The sequence below is a fragment of the Ipomoea nil genome, unplaced genomic scaffold (genome assembly GCF_001879475.1).
Source record: "Ipomoea nil cultivar Tokyo-kokei standard unplaced genomic scaffold, Asagao_1.1 scaffold1421, whole genome shotgun sequence".
Taxonomy (NCBI): domain Eukaryota; kingdom Viridiplantae; phylum Streptophyta; class Magnoliopsida; order Solanales; family Convolvulaceae; genus Ipomoea; species Ipomoea nil.
The window spans coordinates 1,242,536-1,269,071 of record NW_017617849.1 but is presented as its reverse complement, the minus strand read 5'-3'; the positions used below and the strand labels follow the sequence as shown (position 1 = coordinate 1,269,071).

General features: G+C 34.7%; 3 protein-coding genes and 1 non-coding gene across 5 annotated transcripts; 1 reads left to right on the top strand and 3 right to left on the bottom strand.

Moving 5' to 3' along the window:
• Positions 1 to 10,932: 10,932 nt before the first annotated feature.
• LOC109187763 (protein LHCP TRANSLOCATION DEFECT) lies at positions 10,933 to 12,491 on the bottom strand. The gene is made up of 2 exons (XM_019338073.1): positions 12,165 to 12,491; positions 10,933 to 11,454 (listed from the first exon to the last, which is right to left on the bottom strand). The coding sequence occupies exons 1-2, from the start codon at positions 12,438 to 12,440 to the stop codon at positions 11,200 to 11,202; spliced, it is 531 nt and encodes a 176-aa protein (XP_019193618.1). The 5' UTR covers positions 12,441 to 12,491; the 3' UTR covers positions 10,933 to 11,199.
• Positions 12,492 to 12,555: 64 nt separating this feature from the next.
• Positions 12,556 to 12,627, top strand: TRNAM-CAU. Its single transcript has one exon. It is a non-coding gene; the product is annotated as a tRNA-Met (tRNA).
• A 1,921-nt stretch (positions 12,628 to 14,548) lies between these two features.
• Positions 14,549 to 17,133, bottom strand: LOC109187764. Of its 2 annotated transcripts, none has more exons than XM_019338074.1 (2): positions 16,934 to 17,133; positions 14,549 to 15,816 (listed from the first exon to the last, which is right to left on the bottom strand). In XM_019338074.1, exon 2 carries the CDS (start codon positions 15,759 to 15,761, stop codon positions 15,273 to 15,275), a length of 489 nt encoding a protein of 162 aa, XP_019193619.1. In that variant the 5' UTR covers positions 15,762 to 15,816; positions 16,934 to 17,133; the 3' UTR covers positions 14,549 to 15,272. The 2 variants fall into 2 exon arrangements, with proteins under 2 accessions (XP_019193619.1, XP_019193620.1); XM_019338075.1 differs by lacking the exon at positions 16,934 to 17,133 and adding an exon at positions 16,822 to 16,840.
• Positions 17,134 to 18,913: 1,780 nt separating this feature from the next.
• Positions 18,914 to 26,264, bottom strand: LOC109187759 (DNA polymerase I B, chloroplastic/mitochondrial-like). Its single transcript, XM_019338068.1, has 12 exons — positions 26,010 to 26,264; positions 24,272 to 25,106; positions 23,911 to 24,102; positions 23,151 to 23,824; positions 22,530 to 22,986; positions 21,834 to 21,929; positions 21,150 to 21,242; positions 20,869 to 21,063; positions 20,087 to 20,179; positions 19,778 to 19,990; positions 19,527 to 19,616; positions 18,914 to 19,405 (listed from the first exon to the last, which is right to left on the bottom strand). The coding sequence occupies exons 1-12, from the start codon at positions 26,153 to 26,155 to the stop codon at positions 19,244 to 19,246; spliced, it is 3,246 nt and encodes a 1,081-aa protein (XP_019193613.1). The 5' UTR covers positions 26,156 to 26,264; the 3' UTR covers positions 18,914 to 19,243.
• Positions 26,265 to 26,536: the final 272 nt, after the last annotated feature.

The window sequence follows — 26,536 nt, the reverse complement described above, 5'->3', positions numbered from 1 at the left end:
ATATACTTTCTCAACCTACTAAAACACAAAGAGCTAATAACGCCTCCACTACGGCTCAAACTCACAACCTTCCAAATGAAAGTCCAACCCAGGTACCATTGGACCACATAGTCCTGATAAGCGTTGAAGAGTTACTTATAAGGAAAATGCAATACTAATTATGGATTAATTAATTGATTATTAATTACTTATAAGAAAAAGTATAATACTTAATGTGATATTTTTAATAAAAATATAGTATTTTTAAATAAATAAATAAAAAGTAATATTTAGGGGTTGAATAGTTACTAATGAGCAAAATTATAATAATTATGAGAGAAATGTAATATTTATGAAAATTTTGACATGTCTCACAGATAAAGATCAATTAGATGATCTCATAAGAGATTTTGCCTTCATTAAAATTTAAAACGTGAGAAAATTATTCTTAAATAGGGGTTACAATACATAATTCTTTTTCTAGGTAATTGAGAATATGCAAAATTTATCAAATTACTTTCTTATTTGTTATTGTGTTTTTTGTTTGCATATGACTATATTGTATATTAAAATAATTTCTCCAAAAAAGTTTAGGTGTTTGATGTTTGAAATAAGTTTCCAGGAAATTTAGTTATTATGTTAAAAAGATAACACCAAATGTATTAACTAATTTACTCAAACAAATTATTCTAAACAAACACATTTCCAATAGTTATTTTTCAAAAATTTAATGAATAAAAAAAATATTAAAGGGCCTTTAAAGAACTCAACATGAAAACATATCATTCTTCTTAACTCTTAACATAAATAACTTTGATTTCTAAATTTAAAGTTTTTTCACTACTATAAAAATTATGTGGCTCACCCAAATGAGTTATTATCTTACCTCAAGGGTTGATTCCCTAACTCAAAGAACCTCCACATCCTAGCTCGACTGAGTATTTGGGATGCTATAAATCTAACTCAGTGATTTATAAGACATGGTCAAATTGTCAATACGTATAAGGAATCTCTCTACTTTAAATACAATCTTAATACTACCACTATCAAATTTTGAACATTGATCTATTGTCCCAAATACTAGTTAATGAACCAGTGAGTTAAACCCGTGCGGACTAAATGAATTATTATCTTCTTCCAAAAAGTTGAATCCCCAACCCCAGAGATCTTCACACCCTGACCTGACAGAACATTTAAGAAGATGTAAATTACGGTGACTCAATAGCTCAACGGACATGACTAAATGCTGGTGCGCATAAAGAATCTATCCACTTTAAACATAATTCCTTACACTATCATTATCGAGATTCAAACCTTGATTTCTTCTTTCAAATATTACTTACCGATGCGGGCAAATGAGTTATTATATGCTCCCATGGATGGCAGATAAGTATGAAAGTTAATGGCAAGACTTGATTGGTGGATCTGGATCATGGCATTCTAATATTCCAATTTTAGTTATTTGTTTTCGAAATTAATTTTGGGTAAAAGTAACAGGGAATAAGGAAAAAGCTGCAAAAGTGGAAAACAGCGTCACATTTCGATATAAATATTTTTTTTTCCGATATAAATATTGACATCTAATTGGCTTTTCCTAAAAGTACTGCCAAGATTTAAAACTCATATAGGCCTGCCTTTTTTCAGCCAAGATGTCCTTGGAAACTGGAATCTTCATATACAAAAGCAATTTTTTTTTTCGGGAGAGATACAAAAGCAATTCTCATGTCCTCAAACTACGTGTTTAAGTAGAGAAGAAGTATTAAAAAACTTTGGTTTAAAAAAAAAAATTAAAAAACTTCAATTTAAGTAGTATAAATGATTTGATTTAATTTAGTACTCCGAATTTATTATCTCAAGATCCTCAAGTTATCACCTTAATGCACAATTAGAGGTTATACATATCTATAGAAATTTTGATGGATTTTCACTTTTTATAGCAGGATCATGTTATCATTTCAACTTATGACAATTCAACTTCTTTTACTCGAATTATATTTTGTCATCTTGAACTATATAAACTCGATCATAGTCTTTTGAGTAATTATAGTTTGTTGATTCATGACGGTAAAGAATTTTGAAAAGTAAAATTGGAAAGTCATTTCTTGATTATTATTTTTAGAGTGAAAGTGAAAAAAAAAAAAAAAAAACCGCTATCATATCCTCTAAGCAATTCAAAGCTTCTTGCATTGAGATTCAATATGTTCTATCAAATATGTCTTTCAGAAAGCAAACTTATGCGATAATAGATTGATGATGCACCATATCCAATTACAATGAGGTTTTCATTTTTTTAAGCCCTTCCTAAAGGGTTAGGCCAATTACTTTTTTTGCTAAAATATAAATTCAGGAGCAAAGTTTAGCATTCAATATTCTTAAAAACTTTATCCCCAAACTTGCTAAGCCGCCCCCCGGAGTAGTTATGTTGTGCATCCGTATGCACCATGCATGGTGCATACGGATGCAAAAACGACGTCGTTTTATTAAAAACGCGCGTCTTTCCTTAAAAAAAAAAATCAGGTTCAATTCCCAGCAACAACATTATGATGTTCATTCATTCTGGAATTTTAGTTCATAGATTATGAAATTTTAGTTCATTGATTCTGGAATTATAGTTCATCGATTCTAGAATTGTAGTTCATCGATTCTGGAATTTTAGTTCATTCATTCTGACATTTTTAGTTCATAGATTAGATTCTGGAATTTTAGTTCATATGTTGTTGCTGGGAATCGGAATCGAACCTGATTTTTTTTTTTAAATGGAGACGCGCGTTTTTAGTAAAACGACGTCGTGCATGGTGCACAGCACAGGGCCAAATGCCAGCGGTAACTCGCCCCACAGAGCATGTGGGAGGGTGTAAATCACGACAGTAACTCAATGGGTTAGTAGACAGGGCCAAATGCCAGTGCGCACAAGGAATCTGAAAAGGTTCCAGATTAGGCAAAGAGAGTCGTCGCGAAGAGAATAAGATGCTGCTCCCCTTCCCTCTGTCTTTTCCCGCTTTGCTAATCTTCCGGGAGGAATCTTTGGCTCTATCGTGCTCCCCTTCCCTCTGTCTTTTCCCGCTTTGCTAATCTTCCGGGAGGAATCTTTGGCTCTATCGAACATAGTCCCCGAGCGAGGAATGAAAGACCAAACCTGAACACCGAATAGTTAGAGATGCCGCAAGCAAAGATCGAATGAACCAACCAAGAATGAAGAGAAAACTCTCTATTTTTCAGTATGGATCACAGGTTGATCCAGTCGGTCCCATTTCCAATGGCATTGCTTGCTCGCTCCGTTGCTTGTGGGAATAAACGGAGGGTGGGATGGGTTCTTGTAAGGGTGTGGAGCCGTTTATAAAGTAGCAGGGTCGAGTCTGATACAGAAATCGTCTACTCTCAGGGCCAAATGTCAGTGCGCACAAGGAATCTGCCACACTGTGGTCGCCGAGGTTCGAACCTTAGTCTCTTATCCCAAATACTACCCACTTAAACTATTGATCTAAGCCCGTGCAAGTTCATAGTCTTAAAAACTAAAAGTACAATTTGGCATTTAATCTTTAATTTATTTGTTTTAAATGCATAAAAACATGCATGTGCTCCGTTTCCTTAGTTTCTACTCACTGGTCACAAGTTATATTTTTTTTGAATGCCTGGTCACAAGTTATATATTTTCCCTTTTTTTGAAAAAGTTTGGTCATTCCAACATACCCCCTTTTCATTCCTTAGTTTTTACTCTTAAAATGCTGTTATTGTTGTGAAAAAGTTAGGACATTTCCACATGTATGTATGTTTGTTAAACTGTGTTTAATTAGATTTAAATTAAGTTTAAAAGATGAATAGAGATAACTTTGATTTACGAGAAAGTCTGTAGCAATTATGCGAAAGTGAGCATATGGTTAAGTCCGCTTTGTGACCCTAATCGATCACAATGAGATAAGTCAACATAGATTGTCTATAGCTAACCAACTCAAATCAGGAAAATCAATAGATAGCTATGACATGGTGTCAAATTTAAAATCTTGTAGTTACCAAGTCAATTGTCCAATCAATTTTGGGCAACTAATTTTTAAATATTATTCAAGATTCTTTACCATGTAATATATGTTTTATACTTTCTAAAACTCTTTCAACCCAAAGAATCAATCTCCCACCACCGAGGTTCAATCTTTTGACCACTTATCTATAATGATAATAGATGTGACATCACACTACATAATAGTTGGTGTAAATTAATCTGATCTATTTGATTATGCAATTGTTAATAAACCATATACTCCGTATTAATTTAATGGGGACTTAAAAAAAATAAAGTCATATATGTATGTGTGTGATGAAGTTGAGCTCTCCGACAACATAGACTAACGACTGCTGAGTGTTGGATGAAGTGATAGCGATGTATAGTATTTGTTGGAAATCAATACCTAATTAAACCGATAAATTAGACAGTGATCGAAGAGAAAAGAATGAAGGCAACGGAAGTCCACTGCACCCACGCCACCTTGCTTTTCTGCGTTCAATCCTGCCTATAAAAGTTGAAGTAGCTAAGAAGAGAATATATATACAATGGATAAAATATATACTTCAAGAATCGGCATTCAAAAAAAAAATATACTTCAAGAATCGAATATCTTTTCCTTTATCCTTCTCCCTAAGGTTGAACTTCCAACTCCAAGGCCCAACAAAGCATATAAAAAAATGTAAATTACGGTGGCTCAATAGCTCAGCAGACAAGGCCAAATGTCAGTGTACACACAAGGAAGGAATTTGTCAACTTTGGGCATAATTTCCACACTGCCGTCACTGAGGTTTGAAGCTTAGCCTATTCTCCCAAATATTGCATACTGAACCATTGAACAAAGCTCATACAAGCATCCTTTCCTTATCCTATCCAACGTGTTTACCTACCTCAACAGAGAAAAAAATAAACTTAAATTATTTTTCATGGAAAATTTGCACCTGAGTTACTGAGTAAAACTGATTCATCTTAAACTATATATGGAATTTGGAGTCAAAGGCTGTGTGATTGAGCGGTATAGCTGTGACCCTTCAAATGGGAAGTATCAGTTTGAACCCTAGTGTGGGGGCATTGACTCTTTGTGCTTTAGTATATGTATGAACAGATACTACATTGCCTAACTTTATTAATTCTTATATAGATTATTATAGATTGATTATTATTATTATTATTATTATTATTATTAATCAATCTGTCCCATTTTATTTGTCCTACTTACTATTTATTGGTCAAACCAACTCTTTCTTTTTTATTTATTTTTTTAGTAAGCCTCGTTAATCGAACTAGACACATAAAATAGGACGGAAGGAGGGAGTATTTTATAACATAATAAAAGTAAATGATATATAGATAGAGGTTTGTTTTTGCCTAAACTGAATTTAATAATTGTCTTATAAATAAAATGAATAACATTACAATAAACAAGAAGCACCAGTGGTCTAGTAGTAGAATAGTACCCTGCCATGGTACAGACCCGGATTTGATTCCCGGCTGGTGCATGCCCTTGAAACAGTGGTAATTGGGTCGCCCCTTCCATCCGACCAAAATTGGACGATCAAAAGCGCATATGAGTTTCTTATTTTTTGGACTTCAAATAAATAAATGACAAATGAATGGAATGATACTAGCTTTTTGGACACTTAGCTTGGATAACTAATATAACTATAACAGTCATTGAAACAATAAATAAATACATGGAGATTTTTAAAATATGTATAAAGTAATATAATCAAACTTGATAATTGATTTGAATGAAATGTTTAATTTCAATTTTTCAAGTATAGTTGTATTCCTAAAATTAGATGTATATTTTTTTATGAAACAAACATAATATCAATATAATCATATCAAAATACACTTATGTGTCTATATCGTGTTAGTTTAAGTATTTTAAAACTGGAAAAACAATATATTTAGTATTATTATTATATGAATATAGTGGACTTAAGACCTTCAATTATACATGCATTTAAATTTCGTCTTTCAAATGACTCAAAGATGGTAAATTTAATTCTATGAGGTGGAAATATTAAATGTAAAGAGCAAAACTTTAAAAATCTAAAATTTTAAGGGTTAAAATTGTAATTTCAAGCTTCATCCCCCTTACTATACACTCAGGGGGCGTTTGGTTCACGGAATCTTAGATTACCCAGGTAATAAGATTACCTCCAGGAAGGTAATGTGAGATTACAGGAATGTAAGATTACCTTATGTGTTTGATTTGAATTGTGGAATATAATATTACCGTGTTTGGTTAAAGGTTATATTTTAGGTTATATGAATCAATTTACAATAATGTCCTCAATAATATATATATATATATATATATATATATATATATATATATATATATATACATATACATATATTATTTATGTGTGTGTATTTATTTATATGTATGAATGTATATCAATGTTCAAATATTAAAAAACTAAATATATAAATATACACATGTATAATAATAATAATAATAATAATAATAATAATAATAATAATAATATAACATTACCAAGTAATCTCATAACTTGAACCAAACAAGGTAATATAACATTACCAAACTCAGATTACCTAGATAATCAAAGATGACCTGAACCAAACGCCCCCTCAAGGTTAATTATCATATTTGCAGTTTGCTTTAATTTCATTTCTTCCACCATTGTAGCTCATAAACTAAATCAAATCACGACTCCAAATTCCATCGTTTACTCATGAATCCATCATCAGCAGGATTGTTCTTACTGTTCTTCGCGAGGTAGAAACATACAAACAAACATGTAATACAACACGACTACATGTTGAGATTAATTGAAAATTTTGACCATTTTTTATTTTGGTGGTCAAAATTTTTAATGGGCTAAACGTTGTCGGATGTGTTTTCTTAATTTCTCCTATTGATGGTCTTCTTCACTGAAAACATTCGTTTTTATCATTTTAGAGTGGTAAGAAAATCTGATTTTTCATAATTGTTAACTTTTTTTTTTATATATATAATTATGTTATATTGTCTCAGCTCGCAATGAAAGTAAATTGAATGAAAATTATAATTAAAAATGAAATGTGTGACTTAATGCCAGTAAAATTGTGAAACTAAACATGATTAAATTATGGATAGTAGCATGCTTCTACGTTTGGTTTCCTAGTTCGTAGCATGGATAGCTCTTTCATCGCGGCAGCCAACGGTCCCCTCAAGTGCCCTTATGATCCACTCCTAGCTGAAGCCATGACCGTATGTGAGACGCTTTCGTAGCTAAAGGAACACAACTACTCGAATGTCAGAGTCTATTCGAATTGCGGAGTCGTTTTTGTTTCCGGTCTTAGTAATGCCTTTTCATTTTGGTCTTATGTTGGTCTAGTAATCTAGTTTTACTTTCGTGTTTACATTTAATTAATTCTATGTCAGACTATGTAGTTAGTTTTGTTCGTAGGGATGTCAATTTGGTAGCTCATGCTCTTGCTAAACATGTAAGTGCGGTCTCAACACGAACTGTTTAGAGGAATGCTCGTCCACCAGTACCGTTTGTTGATGTTTCTTTAATTTAATACAACCCGCAATTTTTGGCTTAAAAAAACATGATTAAATTAATAATTAAGAATTGAATGTGACGTGAAATTAAAAGTAAAATTTGGTGAAAATGGTGAGATAATGACGAATCCAACATTATATTCCAACTTAACCTATAGTAGTGCCCCTACCGCCCATACATAGGCCATAGACATGATTCTTTATCTTAATAAATATAGCTTTACCAATTCACCAACCTTCTTATTAGGACCGCCCAAGCTTTGCTATAGTGGACACCTACAATTAACCACCTAACTAATTTCTATTTCCTATATCATATAAAACCTCGTTGGGGTTGGCAGTTGGGTAAGACCAATCATTTTTTAATGCAACCTCGTAATATATAGTCATTAATGTGTACTTAGTATCTTATCTGCTACACGTAAGCCGGAATTCAGGCTAGTCCGATCCTGCACCCATTTGTTTTTCCTACACTCATCCAACTTAGTTTCTTCTCCTAAATATTATCCATTGTCCCAATAAATTATTATTATTATAATTCCTTGAATCCCACACCCTCGCTCGACAGAGTATTTGAGAAGATGTAAATTATGTTAACTCAATGGTTCAACAGACAATACCAAATGCAAGTGCGTACAAGGGATCTGTCCACTTTAAACATAATCCCCATATTACCGTTGTTGAGATTTGAACCGTAGTCTCTTCTTCCAAATACTGCACACTGAGCTAATGAACTAAGTTTGTACGGTCAAAATCCACTTAACTTTATATGAGAGAATTGTCCGTAAATCATGTTGTATTAAAATTCAAAATCAACGTTTTTCGAATCTAATTACAATTCATTGATAAGGTTTCAAAAACTATAAGCTTTTTATTTTGTAATCAAATTTTAATATATACAGGTATAATATGGGTTTGGTAAAATCTTTGATTAGTTATGAATATTGGAAAATGATAGCTAGCCTAGCTATTACACGTGTACCTACATCAAGAGAGAGTGAAAATCACAGCAGTCTCAATGATGAAACTACCGCATATAATATAATAATTAAATTAAACAAGATATATAAGGTTACGTGTGGCATTCATTGATTGAAATTGAATCCATCCCAGTCAGTATGTAAGAGGGCCGGCCTTTTGTACCTTCCACTTTGTTTTCCTTGTACCTTACTGAAATGTTATGGAATTGCAGTTAGTTCGTTCTTATGATTTCCCAATTAAATATTTTTTAAGGTTTTTTTTTTCCCACTTTGCAAAGTGGAATTGCAATTAGTTATGATGGTTTCTCAACCTTTTATATATATATATATATATATATATATATGTGTGTGTGTGTGTGTGTTTAGCTTTTGTCCCACTTAACTTGCTTTAAGTTAACATTCTCATTGACAATCATAGCTTCATCTATTCGATCTCTTTGGTAGATGATTATGGATTTGTTGAACTCACAGACACTAGAATAAGTGCATATATAAAAGATGTTATATATGAAGTAAACTAATACTATACGAGACTGTGTATATATGATTTGTTAATATTATTAACTTAGGTATTTGATTGATCTCTAAGTATAATTATGAGTAGCTAAAGCATGTTGTAACGTCTCTATGCACCTGTTATAGTCAGATTCGCCTACCAAACTAAGGGGCACCTCTCTTAAGAAATGAGAGCGCACGGCCACTCACACTAATCAAGTTGGTTAGAATATATTATACTTGATGTAAGCTTCATGAGTTCATGGGGTAGTTTAGTGGAATGTGTCATCAGGCAATGTGCTTTTCATTTGTGTGTAGACAATTAAGGTTTGTTTGGATTGGGTCATGCCATGCTAAACTAGGCCTTGCCATATTGGGTTAAATACCTCTTTTGTGGGTTATGATGTTTTAGGGTGCACTTAGAAAAGTGATTGGCGAAATTCAACACCGCAAATTATGTTGTGCAACCGAATGCACCATGCGCATGATGCATACGATGCAAAACGACGTCGTTTTGGTTAAAAAACGTGCGTCACACTTAAAAAAGAAATCAGGTTGGATTTCCGGCAATAGCCTTTTTATATATCCATAAATTCATAACTATATATCCACATTGAATGAATGATGTAAAAATCCACAATGAATGAACTAAATATCCACAATGATTGAACTAAATATCCACAATGAATGAACTAAATATCCAGTTCATAACTATATATCCAGAAATTCATAACTATATATCCATAAATTCATAACTATATATCCTCAATGAATGAATGAAGTAAATATCTATAATGAATGAACTAAATATCCACAATAAATGAACTAAATATCCATAAATTCATAACTATATATCCAGAAATTCATAACTATATATCCACAATAATGCTATTGCCGAGAATCGAACCTGATTTTTTTTTTTAAGTGGGACGTGCATTTTTAGTCAAAACGACGTCGTTTTGCATCATATGCACCATGCGCATGGTGCATTCGGTTGCACAGCATAACTACTGATTCAACACTTTAATCGTAAAAAGTAACTAAAGAACTAAAATTTAGAAGGAATAAGGGTCAAATAGGGCCATCGAACTGCACACAATAATGCAATTAGGTGACTGAACTTAAAAAATCATCAATTAGGTCCCTAAACTAATCAATTTTATGCAATTAGTTCAATTTACAGATTAATAACATGTCATTCAAAATTTAAAATATTTTTTTTTAAAATTATTATTTAAAAGATTAATTTAAAATCAAAAAAAAAAAACCTCTGTCGTCTCCTCTTCGTCTCTGGCCATGGAGACGAAGAGTCTCTTTGTCTCCGGCCATGAGACTTTTTTTTAATTATTATTTAAAAAAAAAATTTAAATTTTGGATGTCCTGTTACTAACCTACAAAACTTGTAAATTGAATTAATTGCATAAAATTGTTTAGTTTAGGAATCCAATTGTTTTTTTTTTCTTTTTTTAGATTCAGCGGTTAATTGTATTGTTATGTGCAATTGGATGACCTATTTGCCTCTTATTCCAATTTAGAATGAAGGATTAGATTACACCAATAACAATGTCACTACTTTCCCAAAAAGAGCCTTAGTGGACTAAACTTGGTGAAGCCATTACACCCCCAACAGGTTATTTAAAATCCTACTACCTACCCCTTCACTATCACTTCATGCCCTAAAGTCACATGATCATTATCATCACATCATTTAATACAATATTGCATGAAGACAGGTTTAAAATTATTAAATACAGTAAGCTATAAGCATTGTGCCACTTCATATTTCATATAATAATCTTCAGAATAGTGCTCTTAACAAGCAAATAAAACTCAGGATATGGTCATACAATTTTCATCATGCATCCAGAATTTGGGATAACCTAGGATACTTCAAAAAAAAAAAAAAAAAAAAAAAAAAAAAAAAAAAAAAAAACCAACTAGGAAATTAGAGCAAAACCTTTTCCAAATCGGGTACAAATTAAATTACAAACTAGATGTTCAGGAGTGACACTAAAATTAAATTATCATAGCTACTACTCTGATCTTGAGAACTGAAGACAGGTTGATGCCAAACATAGATTCATGAAACTCACATAAAAAAAAAAAGAAAAGTTTGCCAAAAAAAACACGAGGGAATGGAAGAAATCTAATGTCAAAGAAACTGATAAGAGGCAAATACAAATTAAACACAAAAGTTAACAACAGATCAGAATTGTGTTAATTAGTTATGCCTTCTGGACTGAAAAGTTAAGAATGAAGTCTTTGATTTCCTCATTAGCTCTATCAAGTGCAGTACGGCCATCTGCATCCTTCACAGTATAATCAGCACCGGCTCTTAGTAACTCTTCGATTTTAGGCTTGTCGCCTTCAGAGGCAGCCATGAGGAGTAAAATGTCGACTGGGTGAATATTTTGGCTCAAAAGAGCTTCCATCTTATCATATGAACCCTCAACAGCAAGCATGCCCATATAGTTGAAGTACTGCAATTTTCAAAGTTAGTTCATATTAATAGATTGATCCATTGTAAATTAAAGTTGAAACAATAAATATTAATGTAAACATTTGATGTTTAACACACAAAAACAATAACAACATGAATCCATTTTCTGAGTGTCAACGAAACTTGCAGCTACTATCTGATGGTGTGCACAGGTACCCCACCATATAACCTTAGCAGGGCAAGGAAAGTAAACCAACTTAAACTGTCTAGGTACCCCACCATATAACCTTAGCAGGGCAAGGAAAGTAAACCAACTACCCCACCATAAAGTAAACCAACTTAAACTGTCTATAGCTAACTAACTTAATCGGTCTATAGCTAACTGATTCAAATCAAGAAGGTTTAATATGCTGTTCTCACTAAGAATCGAACTTGTAACCTTGTGGTTACAAAACATACAGTCTGACCAACTTAACTACGTTGCCCATTTTCACTATCGTAGTGGCTTATCGTGTGACGTAGAGATTCGAACCCCATGATCTTTGGTCTGGTTCTGAAACCAAATTGAAGCATGTGTTCCAAAGCCTAAGCTGACTATATGCTCAACATCCAATAGTACACACAAGATAACACTAACATGATTTGATGAAATCTACCCACTCTTCCAAGACTCAAAACATTTCCAATATCAATCAAGAACAGGATAGCTAATAATTACACATTCAAGAGAGAAAAGGGGAGCTACTATACCTGTTCAACATCATCTCGGTCAAAATCGTTTCGGGATTGGCTACCATAAATGCCGGCACCTTCAGCATCGACGCCATTTTTGCCGAACCTGAACCAACAGGTTGTTCTTGAACCACAGCCGGGCCCAAGTCCGGAGGGCCTGCACCATCCTAGTCTCTTCGCTCGTACGCCACCCACGAACCGAGATTTGAGGTTTGGGAGAGACGGAGAAGAAGAAGAAAGAGTGGGTCTTGAAGGTACTACTCTCAGTTGGATAGCACTTGAAATCGTGGCCATGGTTCAGTTTGGGATGCTCGTCCAAACACGAGAATCACAAACGGGCCTTATCTTCACAGCTATCTACACAAATATAATTGCTTAAGTAAAGAAATTTACAATACTTACACAACAAATCAGAGTGGCGCAGCGGAAGCGTGGTGGGCCCATAACCCACAGGTCCCAGGATCGAAACCTGGCTCTGATAGAGAAGCTTCCTCCTCTGTGGCACTTAAAACTTTTTATATTAAGCCCAGAAACAAAAACTCTTTTTGGCCCATAAATAGACAAAGTTGATAAATGATAATTCAAAAAAAACTCTGTTGGGAACCAGACATCTTAATTAACTTCATATGCAATTTAGAGTCTATATGAAAATTTGCAAGAGAGTAATTTGAAATATATAATATTCATTTTTAATATATTGAATGTTCATTATTTGTACATTGAAACTACCAAATAATGAACCTTCAGTATTAAAAATGAACATTTATTCATGGTCTACCTTGCAATATGGACCATGGTTCACAGTATAATTTGCACCTACCTATAAACACTTACAACCCATTTGGTTCGTGAAAAATATTTGAAGATGAATGAAATTGAAATTCAATGAGAAATGAATTACCAGGAAGATTAATTACATTGTTTAGTTTGTAGAAAATAAATTACTGGGAATGTTGATTATATTGTCTGGTTGAGTTTGGGATTCTAAGGAATAATGAGTGTCAATATACCCTACATAATAATAATAATAATAATAATAATAATAATAATAATAATAATAATAATAATAATAATAATAATAATAAAGAAAAATCAATGAGTATCAAGTTTCTTCCTAGATCAGTGAACAAGCTCGTCCATGCATTAGTTAGGGATGTTCGTTTTCAAACTGGTCCTTATTCTTGGATTACTTCATTACCTCCATGTATTGAACAATTGCTTTAATAAATTTATGGTTTTTTCAAAAAAAAAAAAAACAAAAAATATAAGAAATAAATGAGAGTAAAATTGTCCTACTAATTTTTCATGAAAAAACAAAATACCAAATGTGAGTTAAGGAAAACTTTTTTCGGGTAAAAAATATTTTTTCATGAACCAAATAAAGAAAAGAGTAAATACCCAAAATGGTCCCTCGACTATAGCTAAATTCACAAATTGGTCCTCGACTTTTAATTTCAACCAATTAAGTCCTTAACTTTGCAATTTTAACACAATTTGGTCCTTTGTCTATTTGACCGTTTGTTGACTGCGCTTTTTAGGATATATATGTAATTTCATGGTCCATCGTCGATTTTTTAAGGTTCCGGTTGCATTTCTAGACCGCACTGTTACATTTGAATTCACTGCCGGCGTTGTACCCCATGCCAGATATATTATAGCTTTTGATAGATAGATCGCCGAAATCCCTGGAGTGGCTCTTCGAGAAAGCCTGACTCCAAGCGATGTAGGCAAGCTGAACCGGCTCGGGATCCCCAAGTAGCAAGTAGAGAAGCACTTCCCCCCTCCGAAACGGCGTTGTCACCTCCAAGAGCGCTCTCTAAGCTCAAATTTAAAGAAAACTTTTTTCTTGAAAAAAAAAAATTCCATCCAACCAAACATATCTTAGACTTGAAAAATAATCACTCACACAACTCTTTTGGACCACAAATACTAAGAATAAACTAAACTCTTTTTGGCCCATAAATACATGGAGTTAAATGATAATTCAAAAAACTTTGCAGGAAAGTGGTAGGGCTTTATGAGGCAAATTATTCTATCAACTCGAGTCCACCTCACATACCGAATGTTCACAATTTAAAAAAAATAAATAAATAAATAAATTGTAAATATTAAGTATGCAAATTGTGTATTTTGGATCCGGTCTACCGTGCAAGGTGAACCCAGGTTTATGATATAACTATTGGGTTTATGACTTTAAATTAGTACATTAAAAAGTTTGATTCTCAACCTTTCTAGTCTTCTAGATGTACCAAAATGATGTTTAAATATCTCCATGGGTCAATTTACACCCAACATAAATTTGTTAATCCAACAATCAAGTTACTCTTTTGGGGGGGGGGGGGGGGGGTCATAAAAATGACAGCAAGTAAATGGTTCTTTTAAAAACCATCAAACTGGAATCATGTTACTAGATAAGGTAATGCATCTATTACTTGTACCAAAAAGCAAGCAATGCATGTGGTCCATGAATAAAAAACCAAACCAAAATTTAAGAATCTGAATCCACCAGGCAGTTAGAAAGATGGTACAGGAGCTAATCAACTTTAATGTTTTTAACTGCAAACACATGAATAGAGTGACCACACCACCACCCAGTCTTCCATCAAAGGAAAGAGCCAATAGGCAATAGCCCCCCATGCTTTCCACTCTGTTACATAAAATATTCATGTGAAAACAACACTACCTATTAGGCCTAACCATAGTGACCCTTTCTCCCTTTGGTGTATAAATTTGATGCCCATATGCCCATACCATTCATTATACATTATCCCCAAGAAAAAATGGCTGCAAAGTCTGCTCGGATCGCGCTGGTTGAGATTGGCAGCAGAGGCACGGTTGGGTCCCTCGTGTTGCGAGAAATGGAGTATTTCAGTAGACTGGAACTAGGCCCCCACAACAACTCTTGCTGTCATTTTACGGATGTGGATTCTACAAGTGGCATTTCGAAGCCAAAGATTGGATCTTTGGCTGCAAACCCGAAAAAGAAGAAGAGAGGGTGCAAGAAGTTCTTGCCTAGCATGTGTTCTATGGTGGAGGTTGTAGAGAGCAATAATCGTCCAAGGGCCACGGTTTCTGGATTCACTTACAAAAACCTCAAGGCTGATGTTAAAGAGTTACGGGCTTAGCTTAGACCGGGCTGTCATCGTCTGAGAGCTTTGAGAAGCCAAGCTTCTTGATTCTGTTCTTGATGGGATTTCCCCATGCCTTCTCAACACTCCCACATTTTATGTCCACAATTTCCACCATGTAAGCCCCTTTTTTTTCCACTTTCTGCCTTACTGGTGTTGTTCCATCCACAGAAGAGACTTCTAATATAGGAATTTGATGAGTTCTCCTATGGTAGTTCTTCGTCGTCTTGCAAACCGTTTCATCATTTCTAGCACTGCTGCTCGCTTCATCTGATGACACCGTTCTTGATTTGAGGCGTTTAGGACTTGTAGCATCACCAACGACGAAAGCACAGACCGAAGGGGGCTTGTTTCGACTTGTTTCTGGTGTCTGAGAAGCAGGTTTTATCGAATCCAATTCTCTTGACATCAGGGCACTGATTGTACCAGTGGTTCCCACCCTTATGGACCCTCCACCACCCTTGATTTCCTCTAATGTTTGAACCATTTTCTTTCAATGTTTCCACCCAACAGAATCTGTATCAATCTAGTTTCTTTCTGACCTGTGAACACAGCAGTATATGGATTAGATGTTTGTGGCTAAAGGCTATTTGTAATTTGTATGCATACCTAACAAATTCATTCTTATTTTCTCAACTAGAGATGTAAGGATCGACGAGCAGAGGGGGTCAGAACTGTCAACCAATATGTCACTTAATACAGTAGCTGATTTGGTCCTTCAGATACTAAAATCATCATTTTGCACATAAAGATATTACGGGTATAACTTAAAGATTAAGTTTGTACAACGAGTATAATTGGAGAATCAAAAATGCAATTTTCACAATAAACAGTATCATAAGTACAACATGAAGTGATCAAGAGTGGGCATTGGACAAATTCACTCATAAGTTCTATTGAGATTCATTATTATGCCTTTATTATGCTTTTATTATTTCCTTTGTCTATTCAAGTTCTTGTGTCCGTCAGTATCCCTATGCTCTATTAGTATTCCCTCTTCTGCCTATATATTGTAGTCTATGTATTTGCTTGTTTAGACAGTGTAAATAACAATACAATATTTTCTTCTTCAACTCTTTCAACAAGTTCAACCACCCCTTCCCCCAATCCAACCCACCTACCAAATTCCAAGGGGGGTGGATGAACTCTAGAGACAAAAGATTGGCCTTTAGTCTATAGGAAAACCAAAAAACCCCCTCCCACTAAATGCATGATATTCAATACTCCTTGAAGTGTTGTACCCACTACCCACCTGCCAACTCCATGAAAGTCACCACCCAAAAAGAACAAATTTAGGATAATGGCAAGTGAGAAACCAGAAAAATGCAAATGGTATTGAAAAGCAAAAAGTTAAACCTTCCTTTTTCTTTACAAACTTTAGCACTAACAGCATATATACCACAACCCAACTATGCTTGCTGACTGTTCAGAGACAAGAAACACCATATGCCATCAAAAAGTAGCAAATAAAGATAGGCAAAGGGGCAAATCAGCAGGAACCTTGAAACATTTTTGAATTCACCCATAAAATTTAAAGATTCACTTACCCATACTATGAAAACAACCCATAAACTTTAAAGATTGCAACTTTCATAAGAAAACCTTCAAAATGTAACAGATCTAGACTAAATGCAATCAAGATTGAAATAAGGAATTTACCAACAATGGCAGCTCTGTTGCCTCTTTTAGAGGTGTCAACAGACACCCAGATTGTCCAACCCTTCTACCCAGAAAGCACAAAAGATTCCAAAAAAAAACCAGAGAATAAGGTGAGAGGGCCACAACTCTTTCACTACTCACTGGTATTATAAAGATGATGATGTCACTTTCAAGAAATCTACTACTTGGTGCATCAATCTCTATATGGGTAAGTTTTGTTTTTGCCCCATTTTTCAAAAAGGTTTGTGTCTCTCTATGTATCTTGGTATCTCATATCAGTCAACGTTGTACAGACGCCTAGGCAAGATCTGACAAGAATCACCACATTTATGAATCAAAAAATTCAAAATCAAAGATTCTTCTCAATGTATTTTTCATTAATTATGTTGTCAAGATTTTTTAGTGTGATTTTTTTGGTATATTTTAAATTTTATTGTACATGAACAAATTTATTTAATGACGATTATCAGACTATGTATTTTCTAGACAAACAAAAATTCAAAATCAAATATATTAAGCATTTTAGCTCTCTAGTCTCTATCTCCATTAATCCATTGCCGCCCAAGGTGTTTAGTATTTTAAATATTTCATTTTTGTACATTTTCTTGGTTCTTTTGACATCAACTTTCTTTTTAATTTTTTTTTATAATATATGGAAAGTACCTCAATTTTAGAGACTATTGATTGATTGGATAGTGTTGGGTCGTTGGGAATTAATTTTGGAAAAAAGTTCAATCATTTTCCCACCATTTTATCATTGTCGAGTTCCTGTACGGATTTTGAATTGTTATTTAAAGAAGGGAAAATGGTCAAATAGGCACTTGAACTTTAACTTAAAAGTTAATTAGGCCCTTAAACTTTTTAAAGGTGTAATTACACTCATCAATAATTCATTTAGGTGCAATGAAGTCCAAAAACAAATTAATGACCTGCTATCACAAGTCATTAAGGTTCAGGCCACCTTCATTGCAGTAGTATGGATTACTTCATTACCTCCAAAATTTAAGGTTCGGTACCAGTAAGAATGAGAACTGAACGGGGAGCAAGCATCAAGGAACTTGGATTTACTTCTTTATTATTATTATTGTTATTATTATTATTATTATTATTATTATTAATTTATTATTATTATTTATTAAAAAAATTATACAACATTCGGTTCGGTTCGGTTCGATTTTTGCCAAACCGTTTGGTTTCGGTTTGGTTCGGTACTAAACCATTCGGGTTACAAAATCTCGAACCATTCAGTTTTCTATTACTAGTTCAGTTCGGATCGGATCGGTTCGGTTCGGTTTGGATAAACCGAACCGAAGTGCCCACCCCTAGGATTAGTAATGCAATTTCATTTCTTATTTCTTTGTTCGGATTTTAATACTCGATATCTAAACCAATTTTATATTCGAATATATCAAAATTTAAAATATTTGAACCAATAACTATTAAGGTTTACCTAAAATTTAAAATACGACTCGGATTTCGAGTGTTAGTTCGGATAATCCGAATTACGCTCACCCCTACTTTGACTATTGATTTTGCTTCAAATTTTGTCCTTTGGTTAAATATTTGCCTAATAGGCATTAAATTTAAAGGTAAAAAATGTTTTGTTACTGAGATGAGCAAATTGAGTTCATAAACTTCATACTCTAGGTTCATTATTAGTGGGAATGTCAAGAGCACGTTGATGCATAATAAGCAAATATGGACTAGACTATTGATTAGTCTCTACTCCAAATTTGAGGTGATTATATTCTTTGTTTCAACACCCTTAACTATGCAAATCTGAAGAGGCAATTCTAGTTTTTATCTTTAAATTTAACGCCTATTAAACAAATATTTAATTAAATGACCAAATCTAGAACAAAATCAATAATCAAGGTCAAATTAAGAGTCGAAGATAAAAATTGATGAATGTCAATAATCAATAAACTATTCTTAGAATTAACTCTTAGAAAAAAAAAAAAAAAGTATAATAGATGGCAATAGACAATGATTTTTGCTACTAAATAGCAATGTTGAAGTGCAAAAGGGACCAAAATCTACTTTAACCTTATAACCAAATGTTTATAATAACCCTGATGAAGATTAAAGATTACAGCATATCACATAAATTCATGTTTTACATTCCCTCTATCATACATATATATACATCACCATTTGCTGGCACACCTCGTCGTGGTTACATGGGAAAAACGCCAGGAATTTGAGAAGCTAATACCAAAAGGGACCTTTCAATGCACTTAGGAGTGTGAAGGAAGGAGAGAGGTTAGTAAAAGATCTCCCTGTTCATGTTATGATAACCAAATCTGTTCTCTACTTGGCAGAATACCAGTTTTGAGCACATTTCGCATCAACTGATAGCCCAACTCTCAGAAAATTCTTCCCATCAAACGGATTGGACATGCAGTGAACTACAATAGCCTTGGCTTCCTCGGCTGACTCTGTTGGCCCTTCAAGAATTACTTCATCGTGAACCTACTCGCAATACCAAAACGACAAACTTCATTCTTATTTCCCGAATCGAGGAAGTTTATGGGGGATTTTCGTTCTTTAAAAGGGGAGGGATGGAATGGTTGAAGTAATTAAATGAAATAACCTGTAAAAGCAATTTCCAGCCAAGCTCCTTTAATCGTGGGTTCTTTGATATTTCGAGCATGGCGCACATTGCAACATCTGCAGCACTTCCCTGTTGAAGAGACAATGCATGTTACTTCACTACTTTCCCTAAACACATGCATGCATACGATTTCTCCGGCCCCAAGAAATATGTGCACAGAATAAATCCTACTTGGGTTGGGAACAAAAAAACAGAAGCAAACAGGAAGAAAGGGACATTAACACAAAGACCTGCACTGGAGTATTGATGGCAGCTCGTTCAATGTGGCCTTTCAGAAAGCTGCTTGCTTTTTTCAGTGAAGGGAACCAGCGTGCTCGTCCTAAGAGTGTGTAAACACATCCAAATTGATGTGCTTCAGATTTACGTTGTTCTTGCCAAGATAATACTTCCTTTCTGTCACTATACCAGCGATCAACTGTTTCTTTGGCTTCCTTCACAGATACCTGTTTGTGAATGTGCGATTGGTGATTATCCAGTAACACGAACCAAATAAAGCACAAAATCCACTCCTCCCTTTTGTTCTAAACAAGCAAGGTTACCTTCCAATCCCGAGCAAGCCCCACTGTAGTTTTTCCATATGCAATGGAAAAATTAAGCATCTTCGCTTTCCTTCTTTCAGAGGCAAAAGCATCCTATACCAAAAAATATATAATTTTGTTAATAAAAGAAAACCATAATGGTACTTGTATCAAAACTCTGTACATAATGCAATGCAAAATAGTCAAGGAGTAAAATACAAGTCAAAAACAATCACTCCTATTTCCCCCTGAATGTTATTTCCTCCATCCCATTTTTATTGGCCCATTACTACTCGGCTAAAATATTCCTAAAGTACCCTCAGTTGTTTAAACACCTTGTAGCATTGGGAAAGTTGGCATCATATGTCCTTTGGAAATTTTGGAAGTGGACATTTTCTTACGGACCAATAAAAATGGAAATGTGGCCAATAAACCAGGCCAGAGGAAGTATCATATCTCAGTCATCTCAGAATATATGTACTTTCCTCAGACCAGATATTTTTTTACATTGTTCATTCTTCTCGAGTATCATAACCAACATCAGTAGTAACTAGTAAGTACATATTACATTCTTCTTGTCATACTATCAACATTATATTCCACATTGATATCCAGCAACTTTAAGGTTAACTGCTTATATTATAAATATAGTACCCTATCAGCCCAAAAGAGGGAAAAGGCAGATACTCAACCAACATGAGACATCATGCCACATGCTTTAAGGAACTACCCATAGAAAAGACAAGAATAGAAAATTACGCTGCCTGAAAGACAAATCAACCAACAGACTATTTGCACCAAACCTTTAATAAAGGAACTGGTGGCTTGTCTTCACCAGGCTGAGGGTCCCACTCTAGGAGAACACGCTTTTGTTCAATTGCTTCTCGTATGTGTGGATACATGTTTAAAGCAGTCCTTGAATGAAAGTCTCCACCAGCTTCAAAGGCAGCCAGCATGCTCTTACAATTTGCAAGGTGTGCAAGAATCCTAAGTTCCAACTAATCAACAAAGGAAAACAAACATTAGTGAGACACCACGACAGGAATTATTATACTAATAAAAACAGTTGGAAAGTCAAAATCACCTGCCCATAATCAGCAACAATTAAGGAATTCCCAGGTGCAGCGATGAATGCCTGACGAATTTTATACCTGTCTTTTTCTAAAGCAGGCTGGTTCTGCATCACAGGAAAATATATTTTAGCAGTTACAAACCTAGAGTCAAATGAAAATAGATAACTACAAAATGCTACCATGTAGGTATAAACCTAACAGATTGCATGTACTGGCCCAAAATATGGCAGATGATAGTCAAGAGAAGTTCATGTTTATTTGAAACTCACGCTATATTTTGGTATTATTGAGCTATGGAATACAAAATATTGCCAACACACAAAAAAAATAAAATAATAATAATAATAATACCACATCATCTAAGTCTTAATTGCATCAAGCTGTAGGATTTTTAGATTTCATTCCAAAGAGTTTTTTTTTTTTTTTTTTTTTTTTTTGAGTACTACTGACTCTATTACAATGTAGCATATGTCCATACATACTTTCTCAACCTATTGAAGCACAAAGAGTCAATGCCCCTACTGGGTTTCAAACCTGTGACCTCCCATTTGGTAGAGCCACAGAGGTGCCATTGAGCTACAAGCTACTTGGCAAATGACATCATTTCAAGTGCCAAATGCATAATCATGATGATATTCAAGAACACCACCTAAAATAGTAATCTCAGAAAGATATGAATCATATGTAGGAAAAACCTGCAAATTTGGCCTCCTTGCTGACAAGCGCCCAGTTTCAGTATTTATATTAAGTGAACAATGGATGCGTCCATTCTTGCCTGATATCTCACCGCCCTAGGAGACAGGAAACAACATCAAAATTAAATGCTTCAGGCTATAGAATCAGACACTGAAACATCAAAAGTCAATATTACACAGGAAAGAGGTACTCATTAGCACAACCAACAAAATTTGGAGAATCTTTGGTGAATTAGTATTAGGAGTTCAATGTTTGTATCTCTACTTAAGATAATTAATTATCTGTAATGAACCAAAAGTGTTGCGCCCAATGCTTCGTCATATATATATATGTCATGTTTTATGAACCTCTATGTATGAGATGAAGTAAAATAGAAATGGAGGCCATATTAAGGAATATTATATAAATTAACACTTAGTCGTTTCCTCTTGAAATTGTTCTACATGCAAAGATTAAGTTTGAACTAGTGGCCAAGTGCTCACCCCTTGGTCTCCATCCCATACACTCAACCCCTCTTGGAAAGCCTTGTGCATTGGGTCCAACATTTTTAAGAACTATATGAAATGTCTTAGAAAAACAATAATTGTATATGAAGTTGATTAAGTCAAAAACAATACACTCAAGCATCCTAGTATATGATAATTTAGGCGAAACTTCATTTAGCCTTCTAATTTAGAAATGCCAAAGTAAATCACCTGCAAAGGAAGGATGAAGTTTGAAATTAGAGAGTCTATAGAGCAAATTTCACATAAAGAGGCAATGGCATGACAGGCCTCAATTCCTACTTTTCCACCCCCAAATGCCTTGTAAGCTGTTCCATACCCTGAAGCCTCTGGCTCTGTACAGGGTGCTTCATTATTAGCCACAGACGGCTCATCAGAGCTTGAAGCAGACACTTCTTCCACATTGTCATCTGCTTCACTAATGATTTCAAAATCAGCAGAAATTTTCCCAGCAAGAGCCTTTAAAGCATCTCCACTAACAGATGGCCAGCCACTAGCAGTGTACAAATCAGTCTCGATGCGGTCACCAATCTTATGAAGAGTGATCTTACGAAATTTTGATGGAGCCTTCTTGCCTTCTTCAATTATATTCTCAACGTTGGGAACTTTGAAATCCCTCTTATTTTCAAGACTCTCATTAGGGTCCTTTCTGCATGCAAAAGAAAGGAAATCAAATGTAAAAGGGACATGAAGATTCAGGAAAAGAAGAAATGTGCAAAATATCCAAAGTGATTACAGAGTAAAATTAACACAAAAATAGAAGAGAAAAAATTTTCTTTTTATGAACAGATATATTTTAAAGAAACCCCATACCTGTTCAGAGTGCCCCCAAAAAAGAGCTGACGCAGCTGTGCATCACTACCCACATTCATGTATTTTGCATCAGGGCAGTGCTTAGATGCCCAGTTGCGAAACCTGTTAGAAGCAATCTCCTGCTCCGCTTTAGCCACTTTCTCCAACTCAGCAAGATAGGCACGATCAACCAGCATGCCCTCAGTTTCCATATGAACTAGAAGCTCACCAAATGGAAGCCAGTATCTCTCATAAAAGTTAAGCATGTTCCCTTTATAAAATCCATCAAGCTTCCAGACCCTGTTAGTGAGTTTAGTTTTCAAACTTTCATAAAGCATCAACGTGCTTATGGAATCTAAGGCTGAGTAACAAATCCATGATTTGCGCTCCACTCTTTGCAGCTCTTCAACAGAAGGAATGATGTCTACTTTACCCTCTGTCCCATCTTTCTTCAGCTTTTTTCTGCCAAATATAGTTTTCATTGACACTTTACCTAACAGCTCTTCACCAGGGGACACTCTTGCATCACACATGACAAAGTGATCACCTGTAAGTGCCTCAAGGGAATAGCCTCCCTCTGTTCGTCTAGAGGAATCCCATAATCGAGCCATGTGCATTGTATCAGCATGAAACCCAGAAACTTTAAATCCATAGTTCTCTATGATGTGGCAATCAAAGCTATAGTTGTGCCATACCTACAGAAAGCATGGGGTATTTTATCATATAACTGCTAAAGGTGCAATATGGATAAAGGATTCTCCTACCACCTCTATGGATTTACCTTTTTAATTGATGGGTCTTCAAAAAATGGAGCGAATTCTACTAAAATATCCTTCCCACCACCATCAAGGACATCTACCCAGACACAAGATTTTCCATTTCCAAAATCAGCATCAGGTCCAGAATAAATGCTGAAGCATGTAATTTCTCCATGACCAACTGGTGTTTCTTGCTTAACATTAATCTTGGCTACCTATTAATTGTTAGTAAACAGATGAATAAGTTCAGAAATGGGTATAAATTATTATTTTCATTTTGTAAGTGGTTCAAAACATAAATAACTACACATAAAGTACAGCTTTTATTTCCTTCATATATGTATGTGTATAAAAACATTGATGTAAATTAAGCAGAAGACATGCCTCTGTATCACATGCATGGATGAAATCCCTGAAATCATTTGTAAGCTTACTGACTACTTCCTTGGCCACTGAGATGTTGTCAACTATGAAAACTTTGTCATAGATGGACTCCAGCCTCTCACGGATGTTGTCCTGGGTAATACTCTTTTCTGGGGCAGTACATTTTGCAAGCTTAGTCTGGTTCAGAGTACTACTTTCAACAAAATCAGAAACATCCCTTTCCATTTGCTTAATTGGAATGTCGTCATCTAGCTTAAAAGTTTTCTCAGCCTTCTTTTCATTGGTTTTGTTTGGCAATAACCCAATAGGTTGAGTATCATTTGGCAAAAGGTGATCTAGAGATAATGTTGAACCACCAACCCTATCGATTGACCTCAGTTCATTGCTTCTTGGTTGGCTCACATGTACTGATGATTGTGGAAGATGGTGTCTAAATTGTACAATTTTAGGAGCTTTCTGCTGTCCGCTACTAGAGTTATAATGTGGTTTGGGTCCATAAGTGGCATGTTCAAGTATCAGACTTCCCTTTGCATTCCTAATTACACCATACCTTTTATCTTTAGCACTGTTATTACTACTGTCAATGTACCTGTATTCATCAAAATAGGCAACATTATTGAAACTACCATTGCGTCTTCTGTCTTGTCTAATTGCTTCGGCCTCAGCTCCCCAAGCAGAGCGGGCTGCCACATAATCTTCCTCAATTCTCTGTGCAATTCCAGAAGAGAAGGGTTTTATTTCATGCCTTAGTGTACGTTTAATCTGACAGGAATCACCAAGTATGGATAAGCTAGATAAGGCATTATCCGCACTCAGGGTTTTGCAATCTTCTCCCCTGCAAATCATGGTCAATTTGTAACAAGGAAAGGGAACTTCAGTATTGACATGTTCAAGATCAAATTGCACAAGCCACAAGGCTTCCAACCACCCCCAGCTGAATTAGATAAGCAAAATGCTAAAAGAGTGCGTTCATTATGTCAAAAGTGGCAATATGGTAGCTGCATCAACAACAATGTGTATGAAGCAGTCATTTCCCTTCTTTCTAATAGGAAAATGGATGTCTTTCAAGAAGTTGATATTTCATAACTGATTAAGTACATTTTCACATGATCAGAACTTGAATTTTTAAGTACCCATTTGCCACCAATTGAAGCATAACAAAGAACTTTTTGTTCTGTTCTTATCCTTCTCTTGAAAATGAATTTGGCAGTAAATTTGCACAATGCACATTATTAAATTCTCAAATTTTAAATTTATCAGCCATCCACATTCCCAAATTAAGAGCACACATACACAAATAAAGACTCAGAAGTGCAAAATACAAAACAAGACAAAAATAATAATAATTACAATATCACTGAATAAAAGTGCAATTAGGTTACCAGAATTTCCAGAAAAAGATACCATCAGTCATCTACATTCCCAAACTAAGAGCATGTATAGAGAAATAACACACTAAAAAGTGTTAAACCCAGACAAGAAAAGTGCAATAAGGTATCAAAATTGGCAGAAAAAAAAGATACCAAATGCTTTCTCCTTCTCACAGACATTTGGTATACAACAACACTAAAAGCGAGACACATTCTTGAATTTTCTCTTCTTTTTTTTTTTTTTAAACCAAGTTACCTTATCCATATATGAAAACAAAATAAATAAATAAAAGGTCCGAAATGAGTTGAAACCAAGTTTTAGATGAACATAGAAGAGCAAAATTAATGCATTAAGGAATTAACCGAACCTGTGACAGGCTTTTGGCGAGCAGGAAAACCAAAAGGAGTGAGAAGTAGAGAAAGAGCGAGGGCAAAGCCAGAAGTATCTATTAGGGGCAAAAGAGGAACGTTTGACAGGGGTGGCGGTCTGGGTGGAGAAGCTCACTACTGCCATGGCCTCGGAGGCTGCTCGGCCTACAAGCTTCCTGAAGTGAGGAGAAGCGGCCGTTTTGATACACCTATGGTTTTTCAATGCTTCACCGTATAAAAACAAAAACCAAAAAAAAAAATGAAGAATCAAACAAAAGGGTTTTACTAGGGTTTATTCGTTGTCTGATAGTGGAAAGGATGGTAATTATGAGTCGTGAATGATTAGAAGAAGAGCGGAGCAGCACACGCCATGTATGCACACAAAATGGGAGGACCCAACGACAGTAGTCATAAAAGGGTTTAAGACGACCAAACGCAGATTACGCAGCAAGTTTAAAAGATAAAAGAAAATATGTTTTTATAAAATGACATTTTTTAAAGTTAATTGGATAGTTATTGAACTTTT